Here is a 25,931-nt window from a genome sequence, read left to right as displayed (position 1 = left end):
GGCATCGTGTTTGTAATTGTAAGATTGTTCGAAAGAAAGTGCATTCCGCTTTAAGCTGCTAGACAGATATTGTTTGGAGTATTAGGAGAATTGTGGGGAAACCCGAGAACCCAAAATGACTTTATCCCGAGTTCATTGTCGAAAAACAAATGAGACTTTAAATTGATGTATTGTTTGTGATAGTGCCCAGAGTTTCTTGAGATTGTTACGTCTGACCAAATTGGTTGCAAATGATGACCTTTTGAGTAAACTCCAGCTTTTAATCGTACTTAGTATAAATATGATATCGAATGGCAAAGGAATTAAATTTTTGCAGTAAGCGCGACGAAGATGCTATTCGACTTAGGTAAACTTTTTGCAGCCTGTTTGGCTATTTGGACGGTTTCAGCCATTAATGTCGAAACACTAGTGGCTGACCTCTCAGATTCCCTGTTGGTGCAAGTCAACCGTCTTGACTCCAGAGCTTATTATATTCCTGATGAAACTAGTCTTTCATTAAACGGTGAATGGGATTTTGGTTACTTTTCACTGCCTTTGGAAGCACCAATGCCAGACACTAAAGATAATGAACTTGTTTCAAAAATCGATGTTCCCGGACATTGGCAACTCCAAGGTTTTGGTCATCCTCATTATACAAATGTTGTTTTTCCATTCAATGTGAATCCACCCCACCCTCCCGCTGACAACCCGACTGGGGTATATCGTAGAAACTTTACGGTGCCTGGAAATTGGAGCTCTAAAGACGAATTTGATTACAGGCTTCGTTTCGAAGGGGTAGACAATTCCTATCATGTCTTTGTTAACGGTAAGTTTATTGGATACAGTGAAGGTAGTCGAAATCCTGCTGAGTTTGATATCGGCGAACATTTGAATCTAGGTGAAGAAAACGAAGTATGGGTCAGGGTATATAAATGGTCAAAGTCTTCTTATATTGAAGATCAAGATCAATGGTGGCTAAGTGGAATTTTCAGAGACGTATATCTTCTAGGTTTCAGAAAAGAAGGTTATATCGAAGATTTTCAGGTTATAACTGATTTCGATAAATCTCTCACTAATTCAGAATTGAAATTATACACTTTTTTTAATCAGGAATCTGATTTCAATGAGAATGAGCTTAAAGTTGACTTAACAGATGAAAATGCTACCATTATTAGAGAATCTTTTAAAATAAATGCTACTTCTTTCGATCATTCTTTTTTCGTTGAATCTCCAAGAAAATGGACGGCTGAAACTCCAAATTTATATTCTTTAAACTTAAAGGTTGTGAATGCAAAAAACGAAACATTAAGTGAAGTTAATCAGCAAGTTGGTTTCAGAAAAGTGGAAATCAATGATGGAACTTTGAAGGTCAATGGCGTTCCAATTCTTTTCAGAGGTATTAATAGACATGACCATCATCCAGAACATGGCCGTGCTGTTCCCTTGGATTTTGTAGAAAGAGATATGTTAATAATGAAACAGCATAATATTAATGCTATTCGTACCTCACATTACCCAGACCACCCGAAATTTTATCAACTTGCTAATAAATATGGGTTTTGGGTCATTGATGAAGCTGACTTAGAATGTCATGGGTTTCAAAGTGTGGTCTTGAAGCACGATTACAAGGGAAATCAAATAGATGAGGAAGAAAAAGAGCTATATGATAAAGCTAAAAGCTTTACTTCGGATAATCAAACCTGGGAAATTGCTTATGTTGATAGAGCAAACAGTTTGGTAAAACGTGATTTCAATCACCCAAGTATTATAATGTGGTCTCTCGGTAACGAGGCATTCTACGGTAGAAACTTTGCTGCTATGGCTGATAAAATAAGATCCTTGGATTCTGGCCGTCCTATTCATTATGAACAAGATCGTAATGCCACTTCGGCTGATGTTTTCAGTCAAATGTATCCAACTTTGGAAGAAGTAGAAGAGTTTGGCAAAAATCCAAGAGATGGTAAACCTTTGATTTTATGTGAATATGGACATGCAATGGGAAATGGACCAGGTCTAATTAGACAATATCAAGACTTATTTTATAAGTACGATGCTCTTCAGGGTGGATTTATATGGGAATGGAATAATCATGGTATATATGATGAAGGCACTTATAAGTACGGTGGTGATTTTGGTGACTGGCCAAATGATGGTCAATTTATTATGGATGGGCTTACTAACTCCAAGCATGATCCCACCCCTGGCTTAGCTGAGTTAAAAAAGGTTATTGAGCCAATACTAATCAACATTGATGCAACGAAAGGTACCATAAGAATCAATAATACTTTTGATTTTATTGATTTAGATAATTACGACTTTAAGTATAATATCACTAGTTACAGAGGTATCAAAAAGACCCAAGTTAGTGATGGGATTCTTCAGCTTGGTAAGACGTTGAAAGCTCAAGAATCAATCGAATTTCCAATTCCCGATTATAAAAAAGATGACAATTTAGATCATATAATAATTGAAGTGCAAGCAACATTAAAGGAATCGACTAATGCAGTAACAGCTGGTCATTTGGTAGCTTGGGGCCAAACTTTCTTAAAATCTTCTCCAGCTGTGCTAGCAATGAACTCGAGTGAAGTGTTTGATTACGAGGAAACACCTGGTTTGTATACAGTTAAAAAGGGTGATGATTTCCATTTTATTTTTGACAAGGTCAACGGTAAAATTGTTGAATGGAAGGTCAATGGCCAAGTTTATATTGGCGAAGGTTTTAATAATATAACTTTCTGGAGGCCTAGTACCAATAATGATCAGCCAGTGGATGAGCCATACTGGGAGGGATTTGGTTTAAATGCTACTCAAAAAAATGTTGTCGAATTTGCTTATGGAGACACGAATATCTCTGTTAAATCGTATATTGGTCCTCCTAAATTATCGTGGGGGTTTGAAGTTACTGAGGAGTTTGAACTTGAGACTAATTCTATCAAGATTAAATCTGAGTTTATTCCTAAGGCATATAATCCATTTGCAGATATACCAAATTCAATTCCACGTTTAGGTTACGAATTCACAATAGATGACGATATTGGAGAAAAAGTAAAGTGGCTAGGTAGAGGTCCTGGTGAAAGTTATGCTGACAAAAAGGAATCCCAGAAATTCGACCTTCACGAACGCAACTATACTGACCTTGGCTATGCATATGATGTCCCACAAGAGAATGGTAATCATGAAGACACTTTCTGGGTATACCTAGAAGGAAAAGAAAATGGCGGGTTACTCATTAATGGAGGTGAAAATCAGTTTAATTTCAAAGTCTCTGATGAATATGGCTTACAAGAAGCGTTGCATCCCAAAGATGTTAGACATGGTAAAAGGTACGTTAGAGTTGACTATAAACAGCACGGACTTGGTACCGCTGCCTGTGGACCAGGTGTTCAGCCACCATTTCAATTTAATATATCTGAAAATGAGCCAATAAAATTTCAATTTGAAATGGCAGTATTGAATTGAAGAGTTCTTATATACTTCTTTTATAAAGATGAAAATTATAAATAAGTGATAAGCATCATATTCAAAAGAAGCACATTTCTCTGTGGAAGTGCCAATGTTTCAAGCAATGCATGCATCTCTAGTGTAGTTTGAATTGATGAATTATATATTCTGAATTATTCAATGAGGTAGCTTCGCGAAGCGTTCTTGGTGGTCCTTGTAGCCGAACCGAACCTTTTTCTTTTCTGCGGCAGCTCAATCCTGTCGAAGTATTCAGTTTTTGCAGGCCTTCCCTAGAATAAGCCACTTTTGGGGAGGCTAAAGTCGCTTTTAAAAATCTTCATTTTTGCAGCTAATTCGAGTTTTTTATCAAAAAATGAATTTTGCGAATTAATTAATTGTTTGCACAAATTTTGCATAAGTTTTGAAAAAAATCACAGCAAAGCTTGAGAATCTAACAAATTTCTACAAATCCTTAAAAATACAACTTCTGGATAAATCAAACCACTAAGAATAACCTTCAGAATAGACGAGAATGGCGAAAGCTATATACATTAAAACAATTACGGTGATAATATAGTCACTAAACCTAGTTATATGCATTAACCTTTTTCTAGCTAAACCATCTTGAAACTACAAGTACTTAAAAAGAAGCTATACATTTTATTCACTAGATAATTGGAAAAAATATTAAGACTATCTAGTTCGGGTAATTTTGAAAATGAGGAATTAAACTCTTTCAAAGCTCAAAGAAGGAACAATCCAAGAAGAATAGAAGCTAGTGAGTAAAGGGCCATATTTACATTAACGTTGGCAGCGGATGCTTCATCAACATTTGAAACAGATGGTGCCGAGGAGGTGATACTTGATGGTTGTTGAGAAATGTCCGTTGTTCTGCTTTGAGAAGCCAATGTTGTTTCAGTATTGATACCGCCGGAACCTTGACCTTCGCCAGAACCTTGCCCTTGGTCTCCAGTGGAGCCTTGACCTTGGTCTCCAGTAGAGCCTTGACCTTGGTCTCCAGTAGAGCCTTGACCTTGACCTTCGCCAGACCCTTGACCTTGGTCTCCAGTAGAGCCTTGACCTTGACCTTCGCCAGAGCCTTGACCTTGGTCTCCAGTAGAGCCTTGACCTTGACCTTCGCCAGAACCTTGACCTTCGCCAGAACCTTGACCTTCGCCAGACCCTTGACCTTGGTCTCCAGTAGAGCCTTGACCTTGACCTTCGCCAGAGCCTTGACCTTGGTCTCCAGTAGAGCCTTGACCTTGACCTTCGCCAGAACCTTGACCTTCGCCAGAACCTTGACCTTCGCCAGACCCTTGACCTTGGTCTCCAGTAGAGCCTTGACCTTGGTCTCCAGTAGAGCCTTGACCTTCGCCAGAACCTTGACCTTCACCAGAACCTTGGTCGCCAGTGGAGCCTTCGCCAGTAGAGCCTTCTCCAGTAGAGTCTTCGCCAGTAGAGCCTTCGCCACCCAGAGGAGATGCAGGTTCAGCTGTAACAACTGTCGTTATAGTGGCTACACCATCTGTATTTGAAATCTCACCATTTTCATTGGTATTACCACTAGGTTCAGGAACGCCTGGAGTAGAAGCAACAGTAAGAGTGTTGCCACTAGAGTCAGTGGTTGTTACAATGTCCGTTGCAGGATCAGTCGCAGTATTATCATCTGATTCATCAGTATTGTCAGATGTAACAGGAATACCTGGAGTAGTAACGGTTGTTACAGTATCCGTGCTAATAAAACCTTCATCTGAATCGTCCGTGGTTGTACTTTCAGAGGTAGCAGCTGTAGTTGTTTCAGCACCACTTATTTCATCACTAGGAGAAGTGGTAGGAACAGTTAAAGTTTGAATAGTTGTTACAACATCACTTTCAGGTTCTGGGGCAGGGCTATTTTCAGTTGTTACATCAGTGTCAGTAGAACTGACTGATACACCGGGGGTAGTAAAAGTAGTTAATGTTTCAGTGCTGCTGATACCTTCTAGTGTTGTCTCTGGAGGTGCAAAAGGTGGAACCATTATGGTTAAAATATCTACGAGTATTTCACCATCATCAACATCTTGAGTACTGGTATCAGTGTTTGTGGTCACAACTGGAACACCAGGGGTTGTGAAAGTTGTGGAAGTTTGAGTAGATGTGAAACTGACTGGAGAAGTTGATTCAGAGGAAGCAGTGATAGTAATCGCAGTAGTTGTAACATCACTATCCGAGTCAGTACTGGAAGAATATATGTCTGAGTCTGTTTTGTCAGACTCGACTGGAACACCGGGGGTTGTAACAGTCATTATTGTTTCAGTACTTGAGAAAGCATGAGAAGAATCAGTCGGAACAGTTAAAGTTTGAACAGTTGTTACAACATCACTTTCAGGTTCTGGGTCAGAGCCAGTTTCAGATGTTACATCAGTGTCAGTAGAACTGACTGATACACCGGGGGTAGTAAAAGTAGTTAATGTTTCAGTGCTGCTGATACCTTCTAATGTTGTCTCTGGAGGAGAGAAAGCTGGAACTGTTATGGTTAAAATTGAGAATATTACATCATCTTCTTCAATTTCTTCAGTAGTAGCATCAGTTACAGTGGGTACGACTGGAACACCTGGAGTAGTAAATGTAGTGATGGTAGAAATCTGAGGTGGGACAGGAACATTAATTATTTCGGTAGAGGTATCCGGTGGAAGAACTTCAGTGGTGTCATCTTCGATCCACGTTACCTCCGGGGGAGTTGAGGTTGAAACAATAGGAATTAATGTTGCAGTTGGAATGATGGTAGTGATGATAGTTGGAGTAGCGGCACCAGAGGGAGTGAATGAAATGATTGATGAACTCTCAATGGTAATAGTGGAAATAGTTGGAGTGACGGGTGACGACGGACTGGTAGATGAAGTAGTTGGAATGGTGGTGGTAGTAGTAGTTGGAGCAGTGGAAGAAGTTTCAGCAGTAGAAGAAGTAGTTTCAGCAGTCGCTGAAGTAGTTTCAGAAGTAGCTGAAGTAGTTTCAGCAGTAGAAGAAGTAGCCGGAGTAGTGGTGGTAGTACTGGTAGAAGAAGTAGTTGGAGTGGTGGTGGTAGTACTGGTAGAAGAAGTAGTTGGAGTAGTGGTGGTAGTACTGGTAGAAGAAGTAGTTGGAGTAGCAGTAGTAGTTGGAGCAGTAGAAGAGGTTTCGGCAGTAGTTGAAGTTGAAGTAGAAGTTTTAGAAGTACTTGAAGATGAAGGAACAGGACAACCGGCATCCCAACAAACTTCTGGAGCATCAGCTGCACCTTCGCAATTGAAAAGGTAGGTGTAGTCAGTCGAATAAGGCCAGGAAGAACATTCCGAAGCACTATGACTATCATCTTCCCAACTACACCAATTGAAATGAACCTGGAAAGAAGGAACACAGAAACTATCACCTAAAGATCTTGCTTTAACCAATACAGTAAGAGCAAAATGAGAAGGATCATCAATTAAATCAATTTCACCTTTCTTGTAAACGATAAATTCACCGGAAACGTAATCATTTGGAGTAAGTAACCCCAAATAACGAATTTTAGAAAGAGCATCAAAAGACATTGTAGCACTGGTTTGAACATCAAGCGTTACTTCGTAAACTTCTCCATATGCATAACGAACCTGAGTCACCGAGATGTCAGCTGGAGGATAATTATATTGACTAGGTCTTGACGTAAAATCACCGTCACAAGCATCGTATAAGCTACTACTTAAGCAGGTATTCCCAAATTCCGTACCTTCAGGAACATGAACGATATTATTGAAAGCCAATGCTTTCAAAATGAAAGAGAGAAATATGATAAACCGAGTAATTCTCATGATGATTGATAAGAATAAAGGGGTTTCTTACAAAATTGTTCCATATTCCAAGTTATATATCTTATCACTGCAAATCATCATCTCAAGATGAGTAAGTTGAAAATTTCAAACCGGTACAGTCAAGGAAACAACCGAGTTCAATTTACAAAAAGAAAAGAAAACAACATAAAAAATTAGATGATCAACGTTTTGGGATTGAATTCAACCTTTTAGGAAAGCTGATGCTTTGAAAAATCATAAGGGATGAGATATAAATTTGCTAGTAGAACTATTTCAAGTATATGAAACGAACAAGACTAATCGTCTGCATGCAAAATTAGCAGTGAAGCAGTCTTTCGTTTTCAGTTGTTCTTTTCGAATAGTAAATGTTGTATTTCTTAAATGTTTTAATTTTGTACTGTGGTAAATGTTACAGTCTTGGTGCTACAACTAAGGCTGAAGGTATGCTAAGTTGTAGTAAATGTAAGACAAGATTGCAGTAACTGGAACACTGACTTACAGAAACAAAAAAAAAAAAAAAAAAAATAGATTGATATCAAGCCAAAATAAGAGCAAGGCATTGCAACAAATACATCAACAATAGACTAACAATAGACTAACAATAGACCAACAATAGGATAATTGAAAACTGAAATTTAAAATAATGTTCAATAATACTCAGTCGAAGATTAACTAAACCTTGAAGCAATATTCGATCAGCAAATATGGCTGAGGAAAGCATCGACATTTTCTCATCAATTTGTCAAATGATAGTTGGTCGGCTTGGTATTTAGCCCGACTCACATAATCAAGTTTATACCGTAGGATTCTGGGTATAATTCTCTTTCTTTCGATGTAGGGATTTCCGATCAACCTTCCAAACCCTAAAGTTTAATCCTGGGAGCCTTTGGTTGATCAAAGCAATCAGGATTGAAAAAATTAATCTTAGACAAGCAAATACTCAGGCACTCATGGTCTATTCCACAGAGCAATCGAAATAAGTAACCATCTACTCTTTTATGGAAGTCCTGAATAGTAACCATCATTTCTGTAGCCTTTACACTTTAGTTACTCTTTGGTTTTCTCCAATAATGGGATATGGCCCCTTTCCCTTAATCATTTTTCTTTCTGTCCGAGTTATTCGTCTATTCCCAGCCATTGGCTTATAAAGTTAGACAACATTGGCCTATAAAGTTAGACAACATTGGCCTATAAAGTTAGACAACATTGGCCTATAAAGTTAGACAACATTGGCTTATAAAGTTAGACAACATTGGCTTATAGAGTTAGACAACATTGGCTTATAAAGTTAGACAACATTGGCTTATGTAGCTTAGACAGCATGGGATGTACGGATGCGGTATAGACACACCCACGTCTTGTCACTGGTCGTGCAAAAATTAGTTGGTGTTATTTGCAGCCACAGTTTTGTAGACTTATAATTATATATTATTTTGATTTAAAACCGTCAATCAGTCTGAGATCCATAGAAAAGTCATGACATCTCCAAGAGCGAGTGTTGCTTGTGACCACTGCAGAGGCAGCAAGGTAAAATGCTTGAATTTTGATACTTCCAAGTGTCAAAGATGCCATCAGCTTGCCCTTGATTGTACTTATACTTTGAAGAAATCCCAATTGAAACGTAAAAACCTTTCTCATAAGTATTTAACCAAGTCTTTCAATGATAAACTGATGATTGTGAAACCTCGTCATTTCAAAGATTTGAACAAGGAATCCCCCAAACAAACTCCTATAGAAATGTATAATTTGAAAGATTCAAATATGAATAGAATAGATAGAGTTATACTACCTCCAAAATCATTGATATTAGAAGTGGTGGAAATTTTTTTCGAAAATCAATATAAAAGCATTTTCCCTTTTCTACATAAACCTTCATTTTTATCATTCATACGCTCACCAGAGTTTGATCCATGTGCTTATCTTGACTTATATGAGTCAAAGTTTTTCCAAGCTAATTATTGCCAGTCCTTCAAATATCCAGACCCGGTGGTATTGATATCAATTTTAGCTTTAACTTCAAGATTACATCCAATAATGAGTAAAATATATGGAGGTTTTTCGGAAATTGATTCACCAAGCTCATTTATACCTAAATATTGGAATTCCCAATCACAAAAATTTAACTTAAGCTATTTGGATAGTACTTTGATAGAAGTAGATTCTAGCAAAGCTTCTCAAGCTTCAAATTACTTTGGCTGGCATGCCAGAAATCTATTGAAAAATGTGTTTGATAGTCCAACAATCCAAAGAGTTCAAGCGTTGGTTTTACTTAGTAGCCATGAATGGGGGGAAGGTAATAACTCAAGAAGTTACTTGTACGTGGGAATTGCTGCAAGAATGGCTTTAGTTCTAGGGCTAGGAGACGAAAAAAATTTGAAGCTTGATGAAGGATCGGTTGAAGAGTATGACGATTTTATGAAATTTATTGCTACTGAAAGTAAAAGAAGAACTATTTGGTCAGTTTATATGATGGATCGATGCAACTCAAGCGGAAGAAATCGTTCTTCTTGTGTCAAGTTAGATGATATAAGAATTAAACTTCCTTGTCAAGAAAAAGATTTCACCTTTGGTAATGAAATTAACGAGTCTTTGACTTTTAAACAAGCCAACGATTGTATTCACGATCCTCTCAAAAAAACTTCATTGTCTAACTTATCCACTTTTGCATTTCAAATTTTACTTTTTGAAAACTGGGCTTCAATTGCAAAATGGGTAGGTGAAACAAGTCGGAAATCAGATCAACCCCCCCCTTATGAATCGGAATCTACTTTCCATAAACTCTCAACTGAACTAGATTTATTTAAATCGAAACTACCGAATAATTTGGTCTATAATAAATTCAACCTCGAAGCTCATATAGCTGATGGTTCCGGAACTAGTTTTGGCTATTTCCATTGCCTTCTTTTTCTATGTCGTGTTTTTTTAAATCGTGAGTATATTTTTTGCAACCCTGATGCTTTACCCTTAGGTTGGTGGAAAGCAACGACTTTTGATTTATTGAAATCTTTAAAAGAAAAGTTTGAACTTATAAATACCCTCCATGGCATAAATAAAATGGTTTTAGCTCCTTTTACCGGATTCGAGGTTTTCACATTAAGTGCTACTTGCTTCTATTTTAATACTTTCCCAAGTGAAGTACTACTGAAACATTTACCTTTAACTGATCGGTATGATGATTTAGTGAAAGTAGAAGATATAAAAACTACCTTCCAGAAGATTGGTGCTCAATCAGTGGAGCTACTTACAACATGGAAAAATGCTTGGGGACTAGGTAGAGGCTGGTACTATACTGCAATTAAACTACAAAGTCTATTTGAATCAGTCAATACAAAGGACACCGACAACTTACAAAATGAAAACATCCGTAATACTCTCCATGATTACGGAAATGGAGAGGTTGATGAAGTGTACAAACCTGAATATATTAGGAAAAAGGAAATGAATATCCTGAATCTATTAGTTAGTGAGAATTCTGATGATTCAACAAGCGATCATATCGAAAATAACTATTACGTTAGCTCGACCAGTAAGCTAGATCCTAAGAACGCAGTTTCCGCTTTTATAAATTCTCCTGGTCTTGACTTTATGAATAATTTTGATTTATCTAGTATGTTCCCCGGCTGGACAGATGCAATGAAAATATAGAATTTCTTAGGTATAGAATTTACAAATTTATTATTTTAAGATGATAATAAATATTTTAAGATGATAATAAATATACACAAATGACTATAAATCTAAGTAAAAATACTTGGATGATCTGGTCTAGATTTAGTAATACATGATAAAACACATGACACGACAGCTAAGAAGCTTAAGATTCCCGTACAAAATTGAGCAATTCTAATACCCCTTTCATAATCTTGAAGGATAATATTTTTGATATTTTCAGGTAAAAGATATATATTATCCGTTGATTTAGTGATTTTTTTAACGATTTTATTGATCTCATGATGGGACAAATCAAGTTCGGCTAAATGTTTGGAAGCATTCACCTTCAAATAGGATTGAATTATAACAGAAACACCAGAAACTCCAAAAACACCACCTATACTTCTCAAAAGATAAGTTGTTGAGGTTGAGGTAGCATGGTTTGCTGGACCATATGCAAAAATAAACAGAAATAAACTCGATGGAAAACACAAGCCTTGTCCTAAATTAGCAGGAACAAGTAATAAGGCAAGTAAGATACCTTTAATCTTAGGACTCACAAATAAGGCGATAAAATTTCCAATTGTCATGATTGAAGTACCAGCAAAAACCAAACTACGAAGCAAGCTGTATTTATTCATTAAGATACCAGTAGTCAAGCCACCAATTGGGGTTGATAGTGAAGGAATAGCTAAACGTAATCCGGCTTGAGAGGGAGAATCACCCAAAACAATTTGGAACAATTGAGGTAATGCAAAAAGATAAGCGTAAGATGCTAAACCAATTATGAAATTAATGAAAAGTAGGTACATGGTGAATCTGTTTCGATAAAGGTGAATAGGCATGATTGGAGTCGATTTAGTAGTGAGTTCAGTACGAATAAAGTAAAAAGAAAGAAGTAAACCCAAGATAGCTAACAGAATAAGACGAAAATCGGACCAGGCTAATTCATTACCACCCATAGTTAAAAATAAAAGAATAACAGTTAAGGCGGCAACTACCAAGAAAGAACCTTTTATATCAATTTTTTCGAAAAGATGTTTATCAAACTTAATTTTTGAATTTTGTAAAGAAGGTTGATCTTGAATATAATAATAACCAACCATGGAGCTCCAAAAGCATAAAGGTATTTGACATAAAAAGCACCAACGCCAGCCTAAATATTTCAGAATGGTACCACCGAAGGCAGCACCAAAAATTCCCCCCATACCAAGAGACAAATTTTGACAAGCTTGAACCAAACCTCTTTTTTTCAAAGGAACTATGTCACTATTGACAATTGTAGAGAGGGCTATCAATCCAGCAGCACCTACCCCCGTTAAAGAACGCAGAAAGTTTAAAATATAAATATTAGGAGATATTCCACAGCCCAAACAACCGATACTGAAAGTGAAAACCGAAAAAAAGACACAGTAACGACGTCCAATAACGTCTGAAATAGATCCATAAAGAGGCTGAAAAGCCGTAGAAGTCACAAGATACGAAGTAGTTATCCAAGAGGCCAAATTGACTGCGTTGAAATAATTCCCAATAGTAGTATAAGTGGAAGCTGTAACGGTACTATCAAAACCAGAAAGGAAGACATTAGTAAATAGAGAAGCTTCAATAAAGACAATGTTTGGAATTTCTAAAAGACTGAAATCGTCTGGATTGTCGATGGAAGTTGGTCCTTGACTCGACTCACTCAATGAGTTATCGACCGAGGAATAAGTAGAAGGAGCATCGCTAATCAAAACCGTCGACTCAACAGCCTGGTTTTTCAAAAATTGTTTATTTTGTATAGTCATTCTAAGGAGCTAAAATCAAATCATTAACAAGAAGAGTATTATCTTATATAGACAAGGTCATAAGCTAATTAATTAAAACCAGCTAATTAATTGAAACAATTAATTAATTTTTCAAGAAAAATGGATTCCAGCCAAATTAGTAACAAATCCGACAAACCTCATCTCTTTATAAATGCTCTTGTGGGAACTACTCAAAAAATACTCAAAAACAATAAAACAAGTCAATTAATGAATTAATTAATGTGAATCCACAGTTTTTTGCAACAATTATGCAATTGCACTGGAGCACTACCTCCATACCGACAAACCATCCACTTAACCAAAAATTTTACGTTAGTTTCTTATCGGATATATACCTATCACCAATGCCATCACATACAGATAACGGCTATCAACCTCCCCCCTGAATTCCTGGGGTTATCTAAGCTTATCTGATTAAGTTTTCAGACACCAAAATTGGGTCGTGTCCAGATAATTTTTACCCAATTAGTGAAAAATCCTTTGGAAAAGTTTTTCATTTTCAGCTGATTTGAAGCATTTAGTATTCGTATTGATACCAGGCCAAGTAAGAGATAATATAGTTCAATGGGGGATGAGCTTTGACCATTCACTTACGTTGGATATTCCATTCCAAACATCTCGTCAGGCGTCCATTGCATGCAACACGTTGTCTCCAGACCCAATATTGAAGGCCAATGAATTAACCGTGGAGTATTCCACCAAGGAGTCTCATTTGTTGGTCAAATTTGATGGTGCTAGTGATAGGGTGATAAGGGTGGCCATATCTAATGTCATTGATAACTTGAAGACCATCATTGAATGCATGGATGAATTCGATGAACCTGAAAAGTAAGACAAACTATCGAATGTTTTACCAAAAGCATCGAGGCACCTTCAACTCTTCGGTAGCATCATATACGTATAGACTTATGTATTATGTATAGGCTTTTGTACTATGGATAACTTATGTATTATGTATAACAATAATTCAAGAATTAGTGATTTACCCGTACACCCAGTAAAAGTCTTTTTGTCTTCAAAAACGGTCCAAGATGAGACCACTAAACTTCACTATATTTACTTTATTGGCTCCACAATGATCCATGTGCTAAGGCAGGGTCGCCTACCTAATACCCAATGTGTGCTGTTGGTTCAATCAAGATCGCTTTTCAAGAATTTCAAGAAGATTGTGAAAAAAATCGATTTTGAAGAGAAAGATACTAAACATCATGAATATTCAATTAGACCAGATACTTTTGCATTCAAAGTATCTGCAGCCAATGAAAAGAATAGATCCTTGCTTCAGCATTCGAATCCAGATAAACCAGTGGCCCCTATACCGAAACACCCTTTGCAAAAAGATTCAAATACTGAATTCAATAATTTTAATTTGGTGGATTTTGTTTATAAAAACAGTACTAATTATCCATTTGAAAATAAAACTCCCCAAGAAGTGTTCAATACATATCCATCAACCAACTCGGCAAAATTAGCTCGTTTCAAAACCAGACCTAAAAAGTCAAAAATGTTGGTTTCTGACTTTATTGAAGATTCTTTATATAACCCCCATTATGGATACTTTTCAAGAGAAGTTGAAATTTTCCACCCGGATAAACCTTTTGATTATCAAAATATTGCAGACGTTGATGACTTCATGGAAAACTGGAAACAAGCTTATAGTAAGTATGATGAAGGAAATCTGAAAAATCAAGAACCCAAGGAAAAATTTCAAGCGTCCCAAGAAGAAAATGTTGATAAAATAAAATCAAAGTTTGCCAGACATGCTAAAAAGATTCAAAAAGACGATTTGATTGCAACAAAATCCCATTCTGGAAACACAAATCGCAGATCTTTACAATTATGGCATACTCCAACTGAACTTTTCCAACCTTATTATGGAGAAAGTTTAGCGCGTTATATCTTAGTCAATTATAAATTGAATGGTAATTACCCTTACAACGACTTAATAATCTATGAAATGGGTGGTGGGAATGGTACACTCATGTGTAATATACTTAATTTCATCAAGGAAAATGAACCGGATATATATTTGAGAACGCAATACAAAATTATCGAAATTTCAAGTCAATTGGCCATGAAACAATTTAAAAGTGCAATGTCAAGTAAATTAGTTGAACAAGGTCTTGATGAACTGAAATTAGAGATTATTAACAAGTCTATATTCAATTGGGATAAAATTGTGGAAGATCCTTGTTTTTTCATTGCATTGGAAGTTTTCGATAATTTCTCTCACGACTTGATTCGTTACGATAATGCAACCGGTTTACCTCATCAAGGTCATGTACTTATTGATGATCAAGGTGATTTTTATGAATTTTTCACTCCTGAATTAAGTTACTATTCAAATGCTTTTTTACAATTACGTGAAAATGGTCAATATCCAATTTTAAGAAATTCAAGTAGTTGGCTAAATAAATTACAAACTTATAAAAGTTTAATTCCTTTTATAGATAAATCAGATATTCATCCCTTAAATTATTCATCCTCCAAATTGAAATGGCAAAATTCATTAGTACCTTTTAAAGATGATTTAACACCAGGTGAATTTATTCCGACCCGTCTTCTTCAATTTTTTCAAATTTTAAAACATCGTTTCCCCCACCATTCCCTAATTTGTTCTGATTTCAACACTTTACCTAAAACTATTGGTGATAATTACTACAATGCTCCCGTTGTTCAAACTGTTATACAAGATAGAATGGTAGATGTTTCCACTTACATGTGTCATCAGGGTTATTTTGATATTATGTTCCCAACTGATTTTGAATTAGCGAGTGATTTGTATAAACAAGTTACTGGGAAAGTTTCAAGAGTTGAAAGTCATCATGACTTTTTAGATCAATGGGCTGATTTAGAAATGACAACGACCAAAAAAAATGAAAATCCAATGTTAGATTTTTATAGAAATGTTAGCTTTATGGTTAGTTAAATTACATAGAGCATAATATTATTTATTATACTTGTATATACTTTAAATTAAAAAGAAAAAATAGTATATTTATAAAAAGCTGTAACTATATAAACCAATCAAATATCTTTGATTCCAATTAAACATACTTGTACCGGTACATGTCTGACCCAAAATACTAAAAACAAAAAGATAAGAGAAATGAACAAAACCAAAGACCCAGAGAGAAAATAAGAGAACGAGAGAAAAGAACCAGAGAGCTGAGAACGAGTGTAGAAAAGAAGATCAGAGAACCAAAGAGCATAGAACCAAAGGAGAGGATTAGTAAAATCCCATTCCAATAAACAAGGTAGTTGTTAATCTACTGATTCCGCCAAGAACAGAATCCATCAAAGTAGAATTAACAATTTCTAAATGATCAATAATTGAATCAGAGACCACTTTTAAACTGTCAAGGTTAAAATTATAAAAATCTTTCAAAGTGTAATCGATACCATGAAGAGTATAATCAATACCATTAATTATTGAATAAGAAAGATCTGATAAAGAATTGGAAACCCAATTAGTTAATTCACCAATGCGAGGTAAGGAAGACAAGACTGAATCTGAAAATTGATTTAAGAGGGAAGTTTCTGAAGGAGCATCATAGAAGGGACTTGGTGAAGCCAATGATTCGCGACTTGTATTGAAAGTATAGTATAATTGATCATAGATATAGAGGCCAATGACCGTGATTGCCCCACTGGCAATACTGATTCCCAAACCAATACCTAGGGAAAAGCTGCAAAAAAGCCAAATATTTTTAGTATTGCTCAAGGAAGAAGAAGGAGTATCATTTGGAATAGGAGGAAGTGCTTGCTGACGAGGAGATGAATATAATTTATGGAAAAGCTTTCCCAATATAGCGTATAGGATATCAATTTTATAAAAATTTGAAGATAATTTTAAAGGATCGATATTTTCATAAATACTTGAATATTGTAAATCTGATTTAAATTGCTTTTCAATATTTTTATAATTCAGTTTTTTGTTTGGAACCAAATTAGAATAAATTGAATTAGAATGTTTTGAATGTTGGTGAGCTAATTTTTTACAATATTCCAGGTTGTACTTACCACCACCACCATCTTGACAAATAAAATCATCCGATAATTCATTTTTGATAAAATTTTTCATATTATTAATTAATTTAGTTTGTTTTAGGGACGAAGATTTCCAAACTTGATAAGGTTTTAAGATGTTAATAAGATCGAATAAATTAGCAAAATAATTAACCGTCATCATATTAATAACGGTAACTTTTGGATAATCTTCATTAAGAGTTAATAAATCGGTGAAAACCATTGAACCATCATTAATTATAAAGATTAAATTTGAATTTTGAATAAGGTTATAATCAGTTTTGCCACCAGAGTCTAGCGATAAATGATTAACGTGAATGGAGTAAGAGGAATCAAAGTCCCAATTATTTCTCATATCTTCAAGTAAATTGATTGTTTCTTGATGATAAATGAAATCTTTGGAACTTAAAATGGTGATTTGGAAACATTTATCCGAAATTGACATTTTAGGCATAACAAACGATTGTAAAGTATGGTTCAAGTTAACGTTGAGGGTTTTTTCATCATCCTCAACTTCTTCATCTTCATCATACGAGACACACGATTCATTAGTTGTAAATTTGGCAATATCATCAAATCCATCATCTTCTTCATCAGTTTCAAAAACCATGACACTATTATAGTTTTTCGACCTAGCGCTTGGGATTTTCACCAAATGATCATCTTCATCCGAAGTAATTGACAAGATTGAAGTTGTTTTATGGTCATCTTTAGCAGAATTGATTTTTTTCAAATTTTGTAATGATTCGGTATAATTGATTGATTGCCAGGAAAAATCAAGGTTTTTAGACTGTAATTGATCAACGGGAGTAGGAAATCTTTCCTTATTAACAATTTGCTGTGGGTGATTTGACATTCTTGGACTCAAGGAGTTCAATTCAAGTTCTGGGTTGGCTAGCGCTTCATAAATAGATGAATGTGAATTAAGTAGTTTTTTCAATGAATTATTTGGATAAGGAGATACCGACATCTCTTCACTTTGCACCACCACCTTATTCAGTCGTTGATTGACGTGGTTTGAATTTGACATAATCAGCTAACAACCTACCGCAACAAAAACTACCGATAACAGATTACCAACAATTACCAATACAATTACCAATAACTATATCCAATAACTATATCCAATAACCGTGTCCAATAGCTATATCCAATAAGTATTACCGAGTATCACCAATAACTAGTAACAAGTATCACCAATAATACAACTGCTCAAGCTAAAGAAGCTTATATCGCTAAACGCTATCTTATCAGAGGAGGGGTGAGCACTACGTAATCCCAATTAGGGTTAAGGGGGGAACCCATCACCAGGCCCGTACACCCATACATTATCACGCGTTTGGCCTATACTCTCTACTCTTCTACTACTTTACTAGTCTTCTTGCTGGTGTATTCAGGTAGATACGGTTGGATAGGTGGAGGTAGTAACCGTTCGGTGCATGGTTTGTGTTAATGTAGAAGTAAGTCAAGGGCCATACGCGTACTCAAATACAGTTGTGCAAGAGGGCCGATGGCTGCAAACGGAAATATTTATTATCAGCTGCCTCCAGGTCATCACCAACCGGGATCTAGAAAGAGGCAGCAGACGAATTCAAAGATCGCATTGCATGAATGACTTTGGGGTTCAATACCCCGTGTTTGTTGGTTAGTGATCTGAATAGCTGATTATCCTCTTTATGAAGGGGGATTACAAACTCTTGATTATTGAATGCAATCCGAGCACAGTGGAGTCCGATCTGGTTGGTTTCATAAAGTTCGCTATTGACCTTCAAATCCTTGTTAATTGAGATGGCTTTGAATTTAACAAAGTTTTCGTCATTTAGTAAGGGGACTTTGAATGCTTGGATAATATGGTCTCTTATTTGATTTTTACGACCAGTTTTCAACTGGATTGCAATTGGCACTATCAACTTATCTTTGAATAGAGGGAACCGATCGTCCTTTCTCACTAACTCGGTGATAATTTTAAACTTGGTGAAAGCATTTTTTTGCTCAAAGACTCGACTTTGGTCACTATGTTGTAATGCCCGTTTTTTAGCTGATTTGTTTCGATCATCTCTTGCCAATACTTCGACGTCATGGCTGATTTCACCTTGGTCCAACTGTTCGTTCGCAAACACCAATCCTTTATATTGGGAGTCCCCCAATTTATACTGTAGTTTTTGTCTAATATAATTTTGAATACTTTGGTATTCTTGAGGTATGGCAATTAATCCTATATACTGCCGTGATATCTCGTTTCCTTCACTTAATACTTTACTGTACCATTTAGCAAACCCGGCCGTTCTGGCAACCACCAACCCGCCACTAACAAACCGATCTAATCTTTGAACTAAGCGAAATTCGTTTGACTGAAAGAGTCTATTCAACTGCGGGATTACACTATCTGGTTTATCGTAGCCATAGCTTTTAATCCCACTGGGTTTATTGATTACAAGAAACTCGGGATCGATATGCTGGACAATTATGGGTTTTATCCTGCTTAGCCTACTTTTCATCAGGGTCTGGTGGTGGGTGATTGGTGTTTTATTACTTATTGATGAGTTGAGAAAAAAATGATTCATGAAAAAAAAAACTACTCTTCATAGCCAATAATGTCGGAACCAACTAGAAACGAAGCTAAGCCGAAAAGGGCTCCCAGAAGGCCCAAATCGAGATCGCTGACTCCCGAGCTGTCGAACAAGGCTAATAAGTCGCCAAAGAAGCCACCGACCGGATCTAAGTCCAAGACTCGGTCTAAAGCACCCAAGGTCAAGGAGGTTAAAAATGATTATAGGTATTTAGAGATTATTAAATTGTTGAAATATCACCATCCGATCACTATAAATGGGGTTCCAACATCCAAGATCACCAGTCCTTTGAAAGAATATATCCACCAAATGATGACTAATGATGCAACGGTTGATATTTATTTATCATTTCGACTTCAACCCAGTGATCCTGATTTCCCGTACGATGTGGAGACGTTAAATTTCAGTCTTCGAATCCCAGGAAATTATCCTTATCGGAAAGATGCATTACCTACGATTGTTGTTTTGAACGAAGAAATACCTCGAGGATTTGCGGTTAATGTCGAGGTTGGATTCAAAAAAATCGCCGGTATTGCTATTGCCGGAGAAAAGTATGTGATCAGTAGGGAAGAGGAAGACGAGGAGATTGCCATTGATTTGGTGGAAGGTAAAGGGTTACTATCGCAAATCAAGACTCTTGATAAGTATTTAGAGGAATTTTTAAAAGAAGAGAAAAAGCAAACATTCAAGTTTATAACTTTCAAAGAGGATAAAAAGAAGAACGAAATGCTCGCTAAACAAGAGCAAGAGCAGCAGAAGAGACAACAAGAGAAACTAAGACAGAAGAAGATTCATGAAGAACAACAACAGAATAAAGAGGTTGATGCCGGGGTCATCAGAAGACGTAACGAGCTCATTGAAGAAATGATGAACAAGCTAGGCTCACACCTCAAACTATTCAGTAAGAACTCTAACGAAAATAAGTACCAAGTTAGTATACCGATCTACGAGGGAGGAATCCCCGAATTATGGAGATTCAATCGAGAATTAAAAATCATCATGCACATCCCCATCGACTACCCGGGCACCCCAGTGACGCTTTCGCCGTTGAACAACTTCAACACCAATCTAATGCTCAAGTATAAGAAATCCCTTGAAAATCAGGAATCCACCAAGTTAATCTCGTTAGTGGAGGAAGCCAAATTTTTCGAAAAAAAAATGATCTCCAACTTCAACAAGAGCAACTTTGCCCAACCGGCTCACCAGAACTTGGTCTACGTGGTGAACTACTTGGCCAACAACCTAGTCAAACTAGGACTGGTGGACGAGTATAGCTTGTACTTGCAAAACATGAAAAAGTGCATTGTATAATTGTATTTAGTGCGTACTTACCAATACACCGATATTCATTGTACGGGTCTAATTTGTAAAAATCAACAAACGTTCACTATTACTATTCATTCATTAGGACGGTGTTAAGATGGACCAACAGATACAATTCCAGTACGCCAATGAATGTGATCTTGAAATACACTGCTCGCCGTTTGGGTTGAGTGGGCTCTACATCAAAATCAAGGGAACCAACATAATTGGGATTGGCTCGACAATGGGACTTATCACTGGGTCGCTGAAAGGATTAATCCACTACAACGATAGCCAAGATTTAATCGACCAAAAATATAAATTATACGTTGTTGTTGATGAAGAAGGAACATTGAGAATCGACTTCACCAAGATCTTCACTTTACCTTCCAGTGACCGGAAAAATTTAAACGATGAAAATTCTAGTGAAACAGCGAAACACGACATAGATAAATACGCTCAGCATTCGATCGACGAAGACGTTCCAACCTTGATATTTACTGGTAAATGTCCTGAGGGAAGACCCGATAAAGTAGAGCCATTTATTGGTATCTTCTCTTTTGAAAGAGAAGAGTAAACCGAGGCTGACCTCCGTACCCAATACACAATGTCGTTTATCTTCTGTAATCCTGTAATTACTTAAACTCTAGACAAGGTTGCAAACACACCTCCATATCCGAGGCTTGTGATATCAGGTATCCACGGATTATAAGATTAGTGGTAAGTGTAGACAAGATCAGTCACTAGACAAGACCAGTCACTAGACAAGACCAGTCACTAGACAAGACCAGTTACTAGACAAGACCAGTTACAGTAAGACCAGTTACTAGACAAGACCAGTTACAGTAAGACTAAGAATAAAGAACAATTTCATAGAGACAAAGATCAAGCCAATGCTTGTGGCAAAGTTTGCAACCTACTCTACTTCCTCTGCTTACTATAGTATTAGCTGGTGGAAGGTGAAATGTCGTGATGTCGTGGCCGGAGTGTACCTCGGCCCAGCTCGGTTGAAAAAATCAAATAGTCAAGTACGCTAGCTTTGTGCGGAGTGATTAGACATGAACATGATTTATAAACTTTATATTTAAAGCAAGGCATTCCAGCCGAATTATTGATTGGTTTGGTTAAGTATAGTATTTTAATAAAAATGGACAGATTAAATCAATTAGCAGGTCAGTTATCTCCTTCTTCTAAACAATCTCTTTTACAGAAAAACCCCGATGATGTAGTCATTGTTGCTGCTTATAGAACAGCATTAACCAAAGGGGGCCGTGGTAAATTGAAGGATGTTGGTTCTGATTATGTTTTGACCAAATTTTTGGAGCAATTTTTATCCAAGACCAACGTTGATGCTTCATTGATTGAAGATGTTGCTGTTGGTAATGTTTTAAACCGTGCTGCTGGTGCCTCTGAACATCGTGGTGCATGTTTGGCTGCCGGTATTCCAAATTCTGCTGCTTTTATTGCTCTTAATAGACAATGTTCTTCTGGGTTAATGGCTATCAGTGAAATTGCCAATAAAATCAAATGTGGGGAAATTGATTGTGGTTTGGCTGCTGGGGTTGAATCAATGAGTGCTAACTATGGTCCTGATGCTATTCCAAAAGTTGATAATCATTTAAAAGAAAATGCTGAAATGGCCAAATGTTTAATTCCAATGGGGATTACTAATGAAAATGTTGCCGCCAAGTACTCTATTCCTAGAAATGTTCAAGATGAATTTGCTGCTGATTCTTATGCTAAGGCTGCCAAAGCCATTGAATCCGGGGCTTTCAAAGATGAAATTTTGGCCATTGAATCCTTTTTGGCCGAAGAAGATGACGATGATAATGTTACCTATGAAAAGATTATTGTTGACACTGATGAAGGTCCAAGAAAGGGGGTTACTGCTCAATCGTTGGCCAAATTAAAACCTGCGTTCAAATCGGATGGGGTTACTCATGCTGGTAATGCATCCCAAGTTTCCGATGGTGCTGCTGCCGTTTTACTTATGAAGAGATCATTGGCTGAAGAAAAAGGATATCCAATTGAAGGTAAATTTGTTCTTTGTTCTGCCGTTGGGGTTCCCCCAGAAATCATGGGGGTTGGTCCAGCAGTGGCCATTCCAACTGTTTTGAAGAAGGCTGGATTAAAAGTTGATGATGTTGATGTTTTTGAAATTAATGAAGCTTTTGCCGCACAATGTTTATACTCTGCTGAAGCTTGTAATGTACCAAAGGATAAATTGAATATAAATGGTGGTGCCATTGCTTTGGGACATCCATTGGGATGTACTGGGGCAAGACAATATGCTACTATTTTGAGATTATTAAAGAAGGGAGAAATCGGATTAACCTCCATGTGTATTGGTACTGGTATGGGGGCTGCTTCTATTTTAGTTAAAGAATAAGTAAATATAATATCATAATATACAAATATTTAAGGTTATTTAAAAAAAAAGATTATTTAAAGTAGACGTTTGAATTTTTGCGTACCATTTGTTTATCGTTTAAATCAATTTTATTTTGATCTAAATTTAAATTTGAATTTGATAGTTTATGTTGATGAGCACCATGAGGAAAATAAACCACGTTAATTGGAGGTAAATAATAAACATTCAGGATTGGGAAATATTTATATTTATTATTTGATTGATTAATTAATTTATTATTATTAGAATTTTTTGATTGTAAAGCAGAATACATTAATGGAGGTAAAGATTTATCATTACCAATTGGAAGATCTTCCGAAGAAGCATCGTCGAAATCGTTATTTGATTCAATATTTGAATCAATTTCAGTTGCATCAGAATCTTGGAAACTTGATTTCAGATTTAAATTTCTTCCCTTTATTAAAATATCTTTTCTTTCATAGTAGAAACTGGGGTTTCTTCCTCTTACTATAATTGGTTTACTCACCAATTCCATCAAGGTGAATTCATTCTTATCGTCAATGTTCAATTCTTGGTTCTTGTCAACGTAATCATCATAGTACATATCTGCCACCACGGCACTTAGTTTAATTTTTAAATTATAATAATTTTGGAAAGTGAAATTCCCATTATGAGGAGTGGCATTCTTAAATTGTAATTTTTTAATAGTATAGTAATTATTAAAAGTATTATTTTCAAGATTTATCTTATTAATTGGGATAATATAAGATGATGATTTTATTGGATCGGGGATTACGTAATCGTTCGAATGATTTTTAACTGAAGATACTTTATCTTCATCATCGGTGATGATGATGGGGACCAATCTTGGATTATTGGAGACGGTTTTGGCACTGATATCGATCTTAAACCATTTAATGACTCGAGTGATTATATATCCGTATTCGGTTGTTTGTAATTTTAATATTTTATTGGAATCGTTTTGGAAATTACTCAAGTTTAAGTTTAATGATAATTGAATAAAGTTCCGGCGGTAGCAGCTAATGACTTTAGGATCGATTTTGGAATTGGACCCCGATTCATTAGGATTAAGTTGAATATAGTTATTATTATCGCTATCGTTAGTGAAGAATTTCCCATTCATGAATCCGGTCATATTTAGTTTAATTTCGTTATTTGAATCATCTAGTATTTTGAACTCTTCATTTTCTGGAATAGGAGTAAAGTCAAGTAAGTTTGTTAGTTTGGACATTTTATAGTCAATCATTATATTAGGGGTAGGCGATGGTTTAGCTTTTTTTTTAGCTGGAACTGGTTCCAGCTCAATCAGTTCAACTGGCTGTATTGGTTGTTGTACTGGTTGGATTTGCGGCTGCTGCTGCTGTTGCACTGGCTGTATTTGCTGTTGTTGCAGCTGCTGATCGTACAAACGGAAGGGTAAATGGAACTGATTAAATTTTTGTAGGTCTTCATTATAGTTCATATCATAATCTACCAAGGGGTAATTTTTATTATTTAAGACCGGAGCAGAAGCTTCAATTGGTATATAATTTGAATAATGATTAATATGAGAGTCCATCATATTTAGATTAAAATTTTGATTCATTAACGAATCATCAAAATTGATATCTTCTTGTTTTATATTATTTGAAGGTAATGGATGAAGGATATCTGGTAGAAAAAGAGATGCTAGATCATCTTTTTTAGTACTATTATCCGTACTATTATTACCACCACTATTATAATTATTCATTTTCACTTAATTCGATTTTTTATTTCATATTTTACTAATTACTCTCTTATATATATTCATATACTTCTCTATTGATATTCCGCTTCAATGTAACCTGGTATTGTGGTAAATGCACACTACCCTTCGTAAATGTTAGCTGGGCACGGCATACTTGACATATTTCAACTATACATATAACCATATTATATATAATAGAATAGTATGGTAAGGTATGGTATAGTATGGTATGGTATAGTGGTATAGCATAGTACAGTATATACCTTCTCTCGCACAATATAGTGTATTGAATGTATAAAGGTTAATAATACTTCAAGTAATAAGCTTCGGTGAAATACCCTGAGAATGCATCACCCCATTATTTAGTGTTGATGTCGCTTAGCAAGACGGAAAAGAATGCCGTTTTATTTCCAGCCACTAAGTCGGCCTTTACCTGTTACAGTAAACCGTCGTTATTCCGTAATAGCCCAATCTACCTAGTCCCTGTCAACTTCAGGAGGCGCAATAGAACATTGGAAATGGGATGTTAATTCAGTACTCCCAGCACAAACACTTCCAGCAGGAAGTAGTAGAGTAGTAGAGTACATGAAGTAAGTAGAGTAGTAGAGTAAGTAGAGTAGTAGAGTAAGTAGAGTAGAGTAAGAGTGCAATGCGCACCCATACACCCAAGAATGGTTGATGTATAGAATAGTGCTTATGCTTTATTTTATTGTATGGGTTAATATTTTGTATACTTATTGTATGGTTATTGTATGGTTATATACTTATGTATGCTTATTGTATGCATTTATTTTATACTAGTATATGTTATACTTATTTTATACTTATTTTATACTTATTTTATACTTATTTTATATTTATTTTATACTTATTTTATACTTATTTTATACTAGTATATTTATTGCTTTAATTCTTCATGTAGTAATTGACCGGTCGGAGCGGACTAGTTGTAGATCTCTGTTTTCTAATGTTCCATTGTTGATCTTTGCATCTAAACTTCTAATCAGATAAGTATTAAACGGCTTCTTCTATTTTTAGTCGGTCGTATCATATCTTCTTCTTACACTAACATAAACTGATCTATGATGTATGTATAGATATTTGTATTTGTATAGTTGTATTTGTATAGTTGTATTTGTATAGTTGTATTTGTATTTGTATTTGTATTTGTATTTGTATAGTTGTATTTGTATTTGTATTTGTATAGTTGTATTTGTATTTGTA

General features: G+C 35.8%; 13 protein-coding genes across 13 annotated transcripts; 7 read left to right on the top strand and 6 right to left on the bottom strand.

Annotated features, from left to right (window-relative positions):
• Positions 1 to 330: 330 nt before the first annotated feature.
• HYPBUDRAFT_13200 (uncharacterized protein) lies at positions 331 to 3,456 on the top strand (the record flags this gene model as incomplete). Its single annotated transcript, XM_020219467.1, has 1 exon — positions 331 to 3,456. The coding sequence occupies one exon, from the start codon at positions 331 to 333 to the stop codon at positions 3,436 to 3,438; it is 3,108 nt and encodes a 1,035-aa protein (XP_020074856.1). The 3' UTR covers positions 3,439 to 3,456.
• A 571-nt stretch (positions 3,457 to 4,027) lies between these two features.
• HYPBUDRAFT_153926 (uncharacterized protein) lies at positions 4,028 to 7,289 on the bottom strand. Its single transcript, XM_020221809.1, has 2 exons — positions 4,592 to 7,289; positions 4,028 to 4,459 (listed from the first exon to the last, which is right to left on the bottom strand). The coding sequence occupies exons 1-2, from the start codon at positions 7,224 to 7,226 to the stop codon at positions 4,164 to 4,166; spliced, it is 2,931 nt and encodes a 976-aa protein (XP_020074855.1). The 5' UTR covers positions 7,227 to 7,289; the 3' UTR covers positions 4,028 to 4,163.
• Positions 7,290 to 7,774: 485 nt separating this feature from the next.
• Positions 7,775 to 8,483, bottom strand: HYPBUDRAFT_153925 (uncharacterized protein). Its single transcript, XM_020221808.1, has one exon. The coding sequence runs from the start codon at positions 8,249 to 8,251 to the stop codon at positions 8,090 to 8,092; it is 162 nt and encodes a 53-aa protein (XP_020074854.1). The 5' UTR covers positions 8,252 to 8,483; the 3' UTR covers positions 7,775 to 8,089.
• Positions 8,453 to 10,871, top strand: ZCF38 (Zcf38p; the record flags this gene model as incomplete). Its single annotated transcript, XM_020223320.1, has 3 exons — positions 8,453 to 8,878; positions 8,996 to 10,622; positions 10,758 to 10,871. Exons 1-3 carry the CDS (start codon positions 8,703 to 8,705, stop codon positions 10,869 to 10,871), a joined length of 1,917 nt encoding a protein of 638 aa, XP_020074853.1. The 5' UTR covers positions 8,453 to 8,702.
• A 92-nt stretch (positions 10,872 to 10,963) lies between these two features.
• On the bottom strand, positions 10,964 to 12,664 carry HYPBUDRAFT_113458 (MFS general substrate transporter; the record flags this gene model as incomplete). Its single annotated transcript, XM_020218968.1, has 1 exon — positions 10,964 to 12,664. The coding sequence occupies one exon, from the start codon at positions 12,662 to 12,664 to the stop codon at positions 10,964 to 10,966; it is 1,701 nt and encodes a 566-aa protein (XP_020074852.1).
• Positions 12,665 to 12,893: 229 nt separating this feature from the next.
• Positions 12,894 to 13,672, top strand: HYPBUDRAFT_153924 (chromatin DNA-binding EKC/KEOPS complex subunit). The gene has a single exon (XM_020221807.1). It carries the CDS (start codon positions 13,257 to 13,259, stop codon positions 13,515 to 13,517), a length of 261 nt encoding a protein of 86 aa, XP_020074851.1. The 5' UTR covers positions 12,894 to 13,256; the 3' UTR covers positions 13,518 to 13,672.
• Positions 13,673 to 13,758: 86 nt separating this feature from the next.
• On the top strand, positions 13,759 to 15,614 carry HYPBUDRAFT_143806 (uncharacterized protein; the record flags this gene model as incomplete). Its single annotated transcript, XM_020219864.1, has 1 exon — positions 13,759 to 15,614. A coding segment is annotated over one exon (1,856 nt), but the record flags the coding sequence as incomplete, so codon positions are not given.
• A 300-nt stretch (positions 15,615 to 15,914) lies between these two features.
• Positions 15,915 to 17,684, bottom strand: HYPBUDRAFT_7944 (uncharacterized protein; the record flags this gene model as incomplete). Its single annotated transcript, XM_020223703.1, has 1 exon — positions 15,915 to 17,684. One exon carries the CDS (start codon positions 17,682 to 17,684, stop codon positions 15,915 to 15,917), a length of 1,770 nt encoding a protein of 589 aa, XP_020074849.1.
• A 598-nt stretch (positions 17,685 to 18,282) lies between these two features.
• On the bottom strand, positions 18,283 to 19,212 carry HYPBUDRAFT_7943 (pseudouridine synthase; the record flags this gene model as incomplete). Its single annotated transcript, XM_020223702.1, has 1 exon — positions 18,283 to 19,212. The coding sequence occupies one exon, from the start codon at positions 19,210 to 19,212 to the stop codon at positions 18,283 to 18,285; it is 930 nt and encodes a 309-aa protein (XP_020074848.1).
• A 276-nt stretch (positions 19,213 to 19,488) lies between these two features.
• HYPBUDRAFT_91966 (uncharacterized protein) lies at positions 19,489 to 20,538 on the top strand (the record flags this gene model as incomplete). The annotated part of the gene is made up of 1 exon (XM_020223887.1): positions 19,489 to 20,538. A coding segment is annotated over one exon (1,050 nt), but the record flags the coding sequence as incomplete, so codon positions are not given.
• A 166-nt stretch (positions 20,539 to 20,704) lies between these two features.
• On the top strand, positions 20,705 to 21,163 carry HYPBUDRAFT_113500 (uncharacterized protein; the record flags this gene model as incomplete). The annotated part of the gene is made up of 1 exon (XM_020218972.1): positions 20,705 to 21,163. One exon carries the CDS (start codon positions 20,705 to 20,707, stop codon positions 21,161 to 21,163), a length of 459 nt encoding a protein of 152 aa, XP_020074846.1.
• Positions 21,164 to 21,733: 570 nt separating this feature from the next.
• On the top strand, positions 21,734 to 22,975 carry POT1 (acetyl-CoA C-acyltransferase; the record flags this gene model as incomplete). The annotated part of the gene is made up of 1 exon (XM_020218942.1): positions 21,734 to 22,975. The coding sequence occupies one exon, from the start codon at positions 21,734 to 21,736 to the stop codon at positions 22,973 to 22,975; it is 1,242 nt and encodes a 413-aa protein (XP_020074845.1).
• Positions 22,976 to 23,027: 52 nt separating this feature from the next.
• Positions 23,028 to 24,710, bottom strand: REP1 (Rep1p; the record flags this gene model as incomplete). The annotated part of the gene is made up of 1 exon (XM_020222808.1): positions 23,028 to 24,710. The coding sequence occupies one exon, from the start codon at positions 24,708 to 24,710 to the stop codon at positions 23,028 to 23,030; it is 1,683 nt and encodes a 560-aa protein (XP_020074844.1).
• Positions 24,711 to 25,931: the final 1,221 nt, after the last annotated feature.

This window comes from Hyphopichia burtonii (genome assembly GCF_001661395.1).
Source record: "Hyphopichia burtonii NRRL Y-1933 unplaced genomic scaffold HYPBUscaffold_7, whole genome shotgun sequence".
In the NCBI taxonomy this organism is placed as follows: domain Eukaryota; kingdom Fungi; phylum Ascomycota; class Pichiomycetes; order Serinales; family Debaryomycetaceae; genus Hyphopichia; species Hyphopichia burtonii.
This window is presented reverse-complemented; position numbering and strand designations above follow the sequence as displayed.